This window comes from Sebastes fasciatus, chromosome 1 (assembly GCF_043250625.1).
Source record: "Sebastes fasciatus isolate fSebFas1 chromosome 1, fSebFas1.pri, whole genome shotgun sequence".
NCBI lineage: Eukaryota > Metazoa > Chordata > Actinopteri > Perciformes > Sebastidae > Sebastes > Sebastes fasciatus.
Genome location: NC_133795.1, coordinates 12,965,968 through 12,978,267, shown reverse-complemented (window position 1 = coordinate 12,978,267; position 12,300 = coordinate 12,965,968). Strand labels below are relative to the sequence as shown.

At 42.6% G+C, this 12,300-nt stretch overlaps 1 protein-coding gene across 5 annotated transcripts in view; it reads right to left on the bottom strand.

Moving 5' to 3' along the window:
* The window catches only part of LOC141764541 (calmodulin-binding transcription activator 1-like), a 68,697-nt gene that overhangs the window by 26,453 nt on the left and 29,944 nt on the right, over positions 1-12,300 (bottom strand). For all 5 annotated transcript variants that reach the window (XM_074629857.1, XM_074629843.1, XM_074629865.1 and 2 more), the window contains 3 exons: positions 11,884-11,951; positions 5,501-5,636; positions 1,888-1,959 (listed from right to left, as the gene is read on the bottom strand). In XM_074629857.1, the coding sequence (XP_074485958.1) occupies positions 1,888-1,959; positions 5,501-5,636; positions 11,884-11,951 (276 nt within the window). The remainder of the gene's footprint in view (positions 1-1,887; positions 1,960-5,500; positions 5,637-11,883; positions 11,952-12,300) is intronic.

Sequence of the window (12,300 nt, the reverse complement as noted above, 5' to 3'; positions counted from 1 at the left end):
TTACGGCCGGTGGCTGGAATGTCCTTGTAAATTTCATGTGACAAATTATGCAGGAATATTCTGCCGAAGAATACATAAATATGTATGCATTTCCATATTTTAAATGAACAACGCTGGGTATTCAATATTTTTCTTTGAAATGAACAGAGAGAGATGAAGAGAGAGAGGCAGTATAAGTGTAAATGCATTTTTAAGATTCATCATGTAACCTGTCATCTCAAGAAGATGAGGTCCTGGAGGAAGGGACATGTGCGTGTGTGTGTGTGTGCATGTGTGTGTGTGTGTGTGTGTAACTCCTGCTCTCTGTTGTCTTTCACATGAGCAGTAGAGTGAGTCCAACATCTCTATGAAAAACAACATGCTTTTATACACAGGGGACACCTGTGCATGTGTGTGTGTTGGTGTGAGCATGTTGTGTGTGTGTGTTGCTTGTAGCTCCAGGGTGTTTTCTTGGAGAGGACCACATAGAGAGTAGCGCCTGAGTCCTTGATGCTCGCTATAAGCATCGAGAGTCAGGGTTTTCGGCAACACACTGTGCTCTTGAAAGTTGCACTCAACTTCTGGCAAAGAAATGTTTTTTATTATTCTGCACTGTATGTTAGCATTATAGAAGACTTGGCATATTCTAGTGGTCTAACTGTGTGTGTGTCCACTCAGCCAAACAACATCCAGCTTTATTATGACCCCAGCTTTGTGATAGTATTTTCACTATGTCTGCCTCATTAATTTAGAGGAGGATGATGTTTATTGCTGGTTAATGGTTTGGCTTAGTGTTCTGTTTTGGAAATGGATAGTTTAACAGGCAAAACTTTGTGTAACACTGCTAATATATATTTCTGGTTGCTCAGTTTTGTGTGAAATGGGGAATAAAGCCTCAACATAGCTGGAATAAATGTCACAAGATGGTCATAATGTGAGAGGGAAACATCCTGAAACGACAAAGATAGGTTGCCATATATGACAACTAATAAAGTATCACCACACTATACATTAGGGCTGGGGGGGAAATTGATACAACACGGTATTGTGATTTTTGGGGTGGCAATATTGTGTTGATACAAATACGTCAGAAGTATCAATCCTTTATTATATGAACTATTTAACCTCTTAACAATCCGATGGCGTGCCCGGCTTTTATTCTGTCTTTCAGAGGTTGTAGCGGGCTCAGTCTTAAAGCTAGAGTGAAGATACTGGTATGATATGAAACTAACCAAAGGAATCGATTAGTACCAACCATGACATTTTAGCTTGTCAGGAAGAACGCTAAATAACGCTCCAAATTTGCGCAAAATGTTGGCGAGGAAAAACTTAATAGCACGTTAATGCAAATTTGTTTTAAGTACTGTCTGTCACTAACGCAACTTGTCATTTTTAGGTTGTAGCATGCCCATTTTTTAAAGCTAGAGTGAAGATACTGGTATCATATGAAACTAAAAAAACGAAAGAATCCATTGGTAACAACCATGTCATACAAGCTTGTCGCGAAGGAGGCTAAATAACGCCTCAAACTTGCGCTAAATTTTGGTGAGGAAAAACTGTCATGACCATTTTCAAAGGGGTCCCTTGACCTCTGACCTCAAGATATGTGAATGAAAACTCTGAGATTGAACAGAGTGAAAACTGGTTCTTATCAGATAAAACAGATGTTGACAAACTGCATAAGTTGCAGTTGAAAAAAAGGTAATAAATCCCAATATGTCTTATCGCAAAACTCGCTAAACATTTAAAATCAAAATAAGATCGTAGCGTGAGTTAAGTAACGTGGTAATATCGTATCGTAGGGCCTCTGGTGATTCCTACTCCTACTATAAATGCTGTCCATGTCTTGTTTTTGTACGTGTATAACTGTGTGAGAAAAGGCAAGGTGGGGAAGGGGGGTGGGCTTACCTGCAGCAGCCAATAGCATCTACGATGGAAGGTGGGGATGATGGAGGAGTGGACGTAGCAGCCATACAGACACTAGAGAGAGGAGAGGAGAGGAGAGGAGAGGAGAGGAGAGGAGAGGAGAGGAGAGGAGAGGAGAGGAGAGGAGATTGCAGGGGTAAAACGAGAAAAGAAAAAAAGGGAGGAAGCAAGACAAAAAGTGAAAAAGGAGGAGAGGAGGAGAGGACAGTAAATGAGAGAACAGGAGAGGAGAACTTAGGTTATACCCACTTAGGCTGTATTGATTGCGGTGCTAAAACTAAATTGCAAACATGCTGTATGCGTTTTTTCCTAATGTCTTTTCTAAAATACCATAAATCTGATGTTGACAATTACAGCACAAGAGATTGTGAAATTTACTGCCTCAGCAAGACGAGACATAACCCACTTGGAATTCACAAAAAGTCACACTGTCGTCAGCTCACAGACACTGCAAGAGAGATCAGTAACAGTGAAGGGGACAAAGAAGAGGAGGAGGAGAAAGCGAGGAAAAGTACAGAGTGTCAAGGTAGACAAGATGAAGAGGAAGTTCAGTATGGACTCCATCCAGCAGAGGATGCCTACATACATACAAAATAGTGTATACGTGTGTGTGGGTGTGAAAATAGACCAAAATGTATGATTGCAGAGGTGGATTTACAGAGTTACACCACTTCAGAGTGTCTATAATATCTGTGTTCAGTGCGGTATGAAATGTTTCGATACCGGTGCCAATACAGTAACCGAGTTTCTGAAACATACCAAAACTATACTTTTTTTTTGACACCTTAAGTTCAAGAATATTGAAATGCTTTGCTACAGAGCCTTTTTTAATTTAACAAAGTAAGCTGAGCTTCTTAAATGCATCAGTGTGTAACGCAAGGCAACTGCACAAGAACTTAAAGCTGCAGAGGGTAGGAATGGAGCAAATATTATTAAAAAAAGTTATTTTTATAAAACGCTGCACACTATATCCTGTCAGTAGTTCATGAGACAGGTAATCTGAAAAACAACACGTGCCTTTGTGTCCTCCGGTGCTCCTAATGGCACCTGCAAGATTTCACAGCCCGGAGGAAAACAACCAATCAGAGCCGAGCTGGAGCCTTGCCGTCTCTGAGCAGCTGTCAATGATCAAACGGTGAAACTAGACAGCGCTGATTGAATAGGAATCAATATTCTGTTATGGTAATGCCTATTTCTTGAATAAAATGTTTTCAGAATCATCTTGTAGTGTACTGTTTATTTGTAAAATGAGAAAGTTTTGACCCGACAGCCATGTTGAGATCAGTTGAAGAAACTTTCTCATTTTACAGCTAAACAGTACACTACAAGATGATTCTGAAAACATTTGAGGAGAGAAATAGGCATTACAGTAACAGAATACTGAATCATATTCGATCAGCGCTGCCTAGTTTGACCGTTTGATTGGAGTTCACAAGTTATTGACAGCTGCCTCCGTTGGATGAACAGCCAATAGGAACGCTCAATAGGATCACTCTCTCCTGAAAACAGAGCCATGAGGAGGTGAAGTCTAGTTTTCTCTCAGAACACTTGAAATACAATATGCTGAAAGTTTATTATGGAATTTTTATCCCAATGATGCCAAAAACATTCTGCCTACTGCAAGTTTAACTCTAAAATGAGCTAAATTCTGATTTAAAGGTATGGTTGGTAAAGATTTTAGAATTATTTTTTTTTATATTTGTTGAAATTCTCATTACGTCCCAACAGCAATCAATATATCAAATGCGCTGACAAAAAAAATAACATAAAGGTATCTGTGGCTGTCGCCGGACTGTCTACCTGTCTACTTACTGTACCTACTCTGCCCATGCATTCATTGCACGTCACCGGAGTCTTGCACAAGCTGCTAGCTTGACAGCTGTGAGTAATAACCACGTTTGTTGTTTATGTTCATTATGATAATTGTGGAGGAGTGGCTTTGGAGGGAGGCCCGAAGTGACAGACTGTCAGTGTTTCTCAATGCTTTCTCGCTAGATTTAGGGACTTTTGGAGCTAATGCTGTTAGCTACTTTCATTGAAAAAGAGTTGGCAACACTGGACTCGATTTTTCGGTTAGATCATTTAAAAAAAAAATCTAGCATACTCTTGCTCGTTTCTCAAGATCAACACTGACCCTGCTTTAAATAAGTAAATATCTGATCAAAGAAAAGTCAACAAAACTAAGAGTCTGAACAAGCTGTTAAAACCAGGTCCCACTTTCTTGAGAGTTTTTGATATTACGTGCTACGGAAAGTGGAATAGTATTGAGGTTCGATACCTGTTCCTAATGAAGAGTGTGTGTTGTGGTGTTTGACAAAGGAAGGGTGAAATGATGCCAGAAAAGCTTTCTATCAAGATCATCACTGCATATGCATTCAAATCCCACAGGATCCCACACATACACACATAATTCGGTTGTGTTTAAAGACAAAAATTGCACACACAAACACAAATGCTGATCAATCAGGCCGTATATAATCAACACTTGCAACTTGTCCTGTTTTCTGTCTCATGAACACTCGTGCACACTTATATTTTCTCGCCATTTTTGCCTCTTCTCAGAAGTAGCCCGCCCTCTATCTAAAGTGTGTTTTGCCAAAGGCAGAGTGCATTTCCATATATTTCCATTCGATATGAGGAGGCTCTCCATCCAGGGTTATGTTTTTCTCTCCTGCTTCCTGCCTCTCCCCATCCTCCTTCACTCCCTCTGCTCATCTCGCTGCTCTGCTCATTCCCTCGTCCCCGTCCCCCTGCTCTACACACCGCTTGCTTGTGCTTGCTTTGGGGGGTCCTGGGAAGACGTGACACAAACAATTACAGAGCAGCTACCGGGGAGAGAAACACTTTGTATATGTGCGTGCGTGAGTATGTGTATTCATGCACGATTGCAGAAAATTGCATGTGAGATGAATGTCAATGTGAGTGTGTGGGGTCGTGAATAATAGAGGTGCAGATGGGAATACTTGATCTCAATTATTCCCTTTACCTCCGTGTCTCTTTCGCCCGTCTCCTGCTCACCCTTAATGCAAAACTATTGAGCCCTCTGCAAACATCCATGTGCCCCCTCGCTGTCTCTCCTTCGCTCTCCCTTCTACCTCATTCTTTCTGTTTCTGACACATGCATGCTCACTCCTCTCACCTCTTGGTATATTCCTGCTGAATAATCAATTTTCGAGCTGGCTGATGTGACTCGAACACACTCACACACACACACACTCTCTCACGCACAGACGCTGCCTTGAGACTGGATCGATACCCCTCTCTGTTCTGCTGAAGGAGGCATTGACATCATTCCTGGCCTCAGGCCAAACACACTCTTATTCTTCAGAAAGGGAGAGAGAGGGAGAGAGAGAGAGGAAGGGAGAGAGGGCCACGAGCAGGGAGGGAGGGAGGTAAAGAAAGAGGGGCACCACTCGCTCTCAGGTAACACGTTGGCCTGCAGCATCAGCATGTGTGTTTGTGTGTACATTTTGTGTTACACGTATGTGTCTCCTCGGGAGTAAAGGAGAGTAAGTTAGTAAGTAAGATTGGCAGTGAAACCATTGGTAGTGCCAAACAAGATCATCGACTTGTTTTTTCCATCGCAGCCTCTCACCTCTACTCCCTGGACTTTGAGCTTCATGTGATCCTCTCTGGTGGTCTTCCCGTCTTTCCTTTTCTTCCAGCAGTAGCCATCTTTCCTGTACTTCACCTTCTTACGGTTGTAGAGGATCATAGAGCCATTTTGAGGCCTGATGGAGGAAAGGATGAAGAGTTAGCCAGACAGAAAGTGACACATATAGACCCCCTTTACACTAAACGCATCTCATATCCAGATTGTATCTAGACAGTGGTGGAAGAAGTGCTCAGATATTTTAATCAAGTAAAAGTAGAAATACCACAGTGTAGAAATACTCTGCTACAAGTAAAAGTCATGGATTCAAAACTTTACTTAAGTAAAAGTACAATAGTATTTTTTTTTTTTTTACCTTTATTTATTCAGGGGGAGATTCACTGAGAGCAATGCTCTCTTTTTCAGGAACGCCCTGATCACATTCACACAGTTACACATCCACACCTGGAAGCTGCCCAGTACAACCACAGTCTGACCTGCTGGTCACTGATCAACTCCACTGGAGCGGATGGGGTTAAGTGCCTTGCTCAAGGGCACCTCAGTGGTGGTAATGAGGGAGGGGCAAACGCTGCTTTTTCACTTTCCCCAATGAACCGGCGACCTTCCGGTCTCAAGCTCGCTTCCGGTCTCAAACTCGCTTCCGGTCTCAAGCTCGCTTCCGGTCTCAAGCTTGCTTCTCTAACCTTTAGGCCACCACTGCTGTATTACAGTATTAACATCAAAATATACTTAAAGTACCAAAAGTAAAAGTAGTCATTATGCAGAAGGGCTCATTTCAGAATAATATATAGTATAATATCGGATTATAATTATTGATGCATTAATGTGTTCATCATTTTAACGTTGCAGCTGGTAACGGTGGAGCTCATTTTAATAATTTTATATACTTGGTAGCTTAATCTATAATAATATATCATCATTTATTTGTTGATTATGTTTTGCATGAAATGTAGTGGAGTATAAGTATAAAGTAGCCTAAAATGAAAATTCTTAAGTGAAGTACAAGTACCTCAAAATTGAGCTTAAGTATGGTACTTGAGTAAATGTACTTAGATACATTCCACCACTGTGTCTAGATATGATCTATATAAATATGAATAGATATGAATATAAAAATAACTGCAATTGAATTTAACCTTTACACTTAGTATTAATATGTGTCTCCAGTGTCCACATTGATATCCAATGGAGATCCGATCATTCTGTCTGAAAGGGTTGAGAGGAAAGCTGCATACGCACCGGCTTGCAGCCCGGCACCGCCAGACCGGCGGTGCGAAATGAGCAGACACATCAGCCTCAAAACACCACCGTTTAGTGGAAGAGGGCCTGCAAACGTGACTTTGAGGTATGTCTACACTCGCACACGCAGAGGGATGACGCAAGGAGTTCTCATCCCAACTCGTCACATACTGATGCTTTGACAGACTGCTTGGCGTCACTTTTTGGTCGCAGTAAACACATGCTTAATGCTGTGAATTAAAATCGCTATAGGTTCAGGCATTAACACCACTTTAGTTAGGCTTAGGAAAAAACAACACGGTTGGGTTTAAAACTGCTTTACTGTTTAAACAGTGAAAAGGACACTGAACGTTGTGAACACGAGACACGAACAAACAGCTGATTGTAACGTGACACACTGGACATGAACAGCGGATGAAAGCCTTGTGCTTAATTACTGCCGAAGCTCTGGAGCCCAACTAATCGTACTCGGGACAGCCCTAGCATTACGTATTTCTGCCCACGTAGTTGTTGTATGTAGTTTGAAAATGCATTTGAATTTACACTTGTGGTCACAATGCGTCCTTGACTACCTCCAGAGGGGGTTTGGCCGATCAGATCACAATCCGTCCTCAATGCGTTTTGGGTGCATATACACTGCGGCTGTCAAAGTTACCGCAATAATAACGCATTAACGCAAATTCGTTTTAACGCCACTAATTTCTTTAATGCATTAATGCAACAAAATGTAGTGATTTTTAGCTTGTAGCAGGCTCAGTTTTAAAGTTAGAGTGAAGGTACTGGCATCATATGAAACTAGAAAACCAGGTATCCATTGGTACCAACCATGTTATGCTAGCTTGTTGGGAAGGAGGCTAAATAACGCTCCAAATTTGCACTAAATGTTGGGGAATAAAAACTGGCATGGCCATTTTCAAAGGGGTCCATTGATCTCTGACCTCAAGATATGTGAATGAAAATGGGTTCTCTGGGTGCCCACGAGTCTCCCCTTTACACACATGCCCACTTTATGATAATCACATGCAGTTTGGGGCAAGTCATAGTCAAGTCAGCACACTGACACACTGACAGCTGTTGTTGCCTGTTGGGCTGCAGTTTGCTGTTATGATTTGAGCATATTTATTTATGCTAATTGCAGTACCTGTGAGGGTTTCTGGACAATATTTGTCATTGTTTTGTGTTGTTAATTGATTTTCAATAATAAATATATACATAAATTCGCATAAAGCAGCATGTTTGCTCTCTCCCATGTTGATACGAGTATTAAATACTTGATAAATCTCCCTTTAAGGTACATTTTGAACAGATTAAAAAATGTGTGATAAATTTGTGATTACATATTTTAATCGATTGATAGCCCTAATTTACACCTGTACTTTCACGTGGTCAAGCACGATCTGATCGCAATCTGATCACTCAAAATGCATTATTGCCAGGCGTTAAGGGGCTGATAGTGTTGAATCATTTTGATTGTACAGAATAAGTGTAGTGTGCAGTCTTTAAAACTGACAATTCAACTCCATAGAAACTGAACAGAAATGATTTTCATGCTGTCATGTCAGGTATAAAAATTCTCCCGCATTGCTGATTCACAAATACCGACAATGTGAATCAATGTTATTCTCCCACAGTCAAGTTAGCTGGTCCCATGCCACCCCTCCCCTCTCGTACGTAGCCTCACACTCCTACATGTTAATATTTTAGTAGGGTGATTTATCAGCACAACAGGAACATTGGCCTCTAAGCTCCCATTCCACATACACCTGGTGGGAAAAACATGCCTGCGCACACACAAACACACACCAGGAGCCATACATGTAGCGAGACAGAGATGCTAGAGAGATATCAGAGATGGCAGGACCTACTGCCGTGTGTTCTTTGAGCTCAATGTCAAACCCGCTGCTCGGCAATCAATCATTACACTTCTAAAACGTTAAAGACAGGTGTGTGTGTAAGTGTTTGCGAGTGTGTAGGTGGAGGAAAAATGCTCCTCTGCCTTATCTCATGACAACAGAAAGAGAACAGGCACGTTAACAATCAATAAACTAACACATACTCACAAGTGCTCTCTCTCTCTCTCTCTCTCACGCACAGTCATGTATGCACACAACCACGCACACGTTTACACACCTCCTCTCTCCTTTTCCTGCCCTCCTCTTCTCCCTCAACCTCTAGTCTTTATCCCGCTTATCATAGCATCTCTTTACTGCTTCTTCAGTACCTCAATTCTCCACTCCTTTACACATATTCACATCTTCTCATCTTGTCTATTCCTTCTATTGTCCTCCTAACCTCTGTTTCTTTTATTGTCTCTCCTCTCCTCTCCTCTCCTCTCCTCTCTTCTCATCTCCTCTCCTCTCCTCTCCTCTCTTCTCATCTCCTCTCCTCATCTCTTCTCCCCTTCTCTCCTCTCCCCTTTTCTCCTCTCCTCTAACCTTATCTCCTCTCCCCTACCCTCTTCTCCTCTCCTCTTATCTCCTCTCCTCATCTCTTCTCACTTTATCTCCTCTCCTCTCCCATTCTCTCCTCTCTCCTTCTCTCTTCTCCTCTCCCCTTCTCTCCTCTCCTCTTCCCTTATCTCCTCCTCTCCCCTTCTCTCCTCTCCTTTCCTCTCCAATTCTCTCCTCTCCCGTCCTCTCCTTTTCTCTTCTCTCCTCTTCTCTTCCATGCACTCCTCTCCCCTTATCTCCTTTCCTCTCCCATTCTCTCCTCTTCCCTTCCCTTTTCTCCTCTCCTGTTCTCTCCTCTTCTCTACCCTTATCTCCTCTCCCCTTCTCTCCTCTCCCCTTCTCTCCTCTCCTCCACCCTTATCTCCTTTCCTCTCCCCTTCTCTCCTCCCCTCCTCTCTCCTCTGCTAGAATTTGATGTAGACACATCTATATGGACTGAGATGATTGCAATTTACTCTGAACACTGTGTGTAGTGAAATTGAATTTACTTTGAGCTGATTTTCTTTGACACCTTAAATCTGCTCTGTTTTGGGGTGAGCCTGCCAGTTTCTTAGCGGAGTGGAGACCCCCACCCTCCGATCAAAGCCGAGTTTAGTCTCCGTCTCGAGCAGTGTGAGTCATCTCAGAGCTGCTGATTCTAATTATGTTATGGAGAAGATGGATGAGATCAGTGTGTGTGTGTGTGTGTGTGCGGGTGGGAAATACGTGCACGTGGACGATGCCCGTGTTCCTCGCAAAACCATCCGATTCAAGCAGACATAAATGCTATTGATTGTAACTGGGCTGTGATGTGTGGGATATAAAAAGCTTTTCCACCGTTCCACAGTGTAGCAGAGCGAAAACAGAGAAGGCAAGGGGAGGAGGAGGGATGGGGGGGGGGACGGCAAGATAAAGAGACGGAGTGGGCGAGTGAGTGAGTCCGGTAAAGGGAGGAGAGAAGGAGGAGTAGATGAGAGAAGTGAGAGGAGGTAACAGTCATTACTTTGAACTGATGAGGTATTTCAGTGAAGGGAGAAATGAAGGTCATTGATTGCTATCTTAATATTGCCCCCCCCCCACAAGTGTGCAAACGCATGCGCACATGTGCCTAACCACACACACACACACACATATAAATGTCCCTCGCTCCGTTTGCTGAGCTCCTTTCCATCTGATGGGATTAGGTGTAATCTGTTCTAATCGTGCCTCGTGTCATGTGTAAATGGGATTATATCTAACTGCTGCTCAATAACACCAATATGACTGCTGCGGCTGCTGTTGCTGCCGGGAGGCTGAGGCTATACGGCAGCACAACCAATCAATGAGAAATCCATCCACAACATAAACTGTGCTGCTGGCCTAAGGCCGCTCCTGAGAAGAGTCCTTCAGCTCCGCACAATGGGAGCGCGGAGGCATCACCTCGGGCTTCCAGCGGTGTCAGTAATCAGAAATGGGGCCATGAGGTGACCTCTTCACTCACTTTACTTTTTCTTTCCCTCTTCTTTTTTTTCTTTCTCTTTTTTATTATACCTTAATCTGTATTAACTAGGGGCTGTCAAACATTATAATAACACATTCAAAGTTGTTTTAATGCCACTAATTTCTTTAACTCATTAACACAACTTGCGTGATGATACTGGTATCATGTCATACTAGTTTGTTGTGTAGGAGGCTAAATAACGCTCCAAACTTACGCTAAGTTTTGGCGAGAAAAAACTGTCATGGCCATTTTCAAAGGGGTCTCTTGACCTCTGACCTCAAGATATGTGAATGAAAATGGGTTCTACGGGTACCCACGAGTCTCCCCTTTACAGACATGCCCACTTTATTATAATCACATGCAGTTTGGAGCAAGTCATAGTCAAGTCAGCACACTGACACACTGACAGCTGTTGTTGCCTGTTGGGCTGCAGTTTGCCATGTTATGATTTGAGCTTATTTCTTATGCTAAATGCAGTACCTGTGAGGGTTTCTGGACAATATTTGTCATTGTTTTGTGTTGTTAATTGATTTACGATAATAAATATATACATACATTTGCATAAAGCAGCATATTTGTCCACTCACATGTTGATAAGAGTATTAAATACCTGACAAATCTCCCTTTAAGGTACATTTTGAACAGATGTAGGATGTGCAATTAATCACGATTAAATATTTGAATCGATTGACAGCCCTGGTATTAACTAAAGTAAATGCCAATAAGGTGATTTATCAATAATTCAAATAGCCCTTTAAAGAAGTCTTTCTTATTTTTTTCTTTCCCTCCTTCCTTCCTGATTATAACCTCTCCCCACTCTAGGAAAAAGAGCTACCTATGGTTCAGTCGGATCGATGAATATTCAGTTCTGGCATGTGAATCCCTGTTCACACCCCATTTTAAATACACATACTCCCCCTCCCTTTAAACCCCCACTCACCCTCCTACGTCTGAATTATACATCACTTATCCTAATACATTTACATTCATTAATACTCCCATTTCCAGCTGACTATGTGCTTTACAGTCCAGCCATGTTCTGGAGCGTTCTCTACATGTAGAGTAGGCCGTTCAGCAGGAGCCTTTGGAGACAGCCGACGTACATCACAAATTTTTTAATCAAACACAGGCACTCAGTCACTGGGATTAAACCAACGTGGCTGATTGAGCGATACTGTGTTTGTACGTGGGCATGTGTGTGTGTGCACTCTCCTCACCTGGTTTTTGGCGATGTCGTCAGCCACTCATCATGTTTCTCAAAAGTGATGAGATATGCAGCAATCTCCTAGAGAGACAAAGACAAGACAGAAAGGTTATATTGGTGTGTGCGTGTGTGTGTGTGTGTGACAGAGAGATAAAACATAACAGGTATTTCCAGATGACCTGCCGATGCCCACAGAGAGTGTGTCACTATCTGATTGCCACGGTGAGGTCCAGGCGCCTGATTGGTCACAGAGCAGCCAGTCAGGAGACAGATATAGAGGACGGACCCTCAGGGCCAACAACCAATCACGCTCACCGACACACCGATGTCTCCCTCCACTGGGGAGGAAAAGCTATCTCCTAAATACACACACACACATGCCATATAAACACACACGCACACACAGCGGGGGTGCAGACCCATACACTAG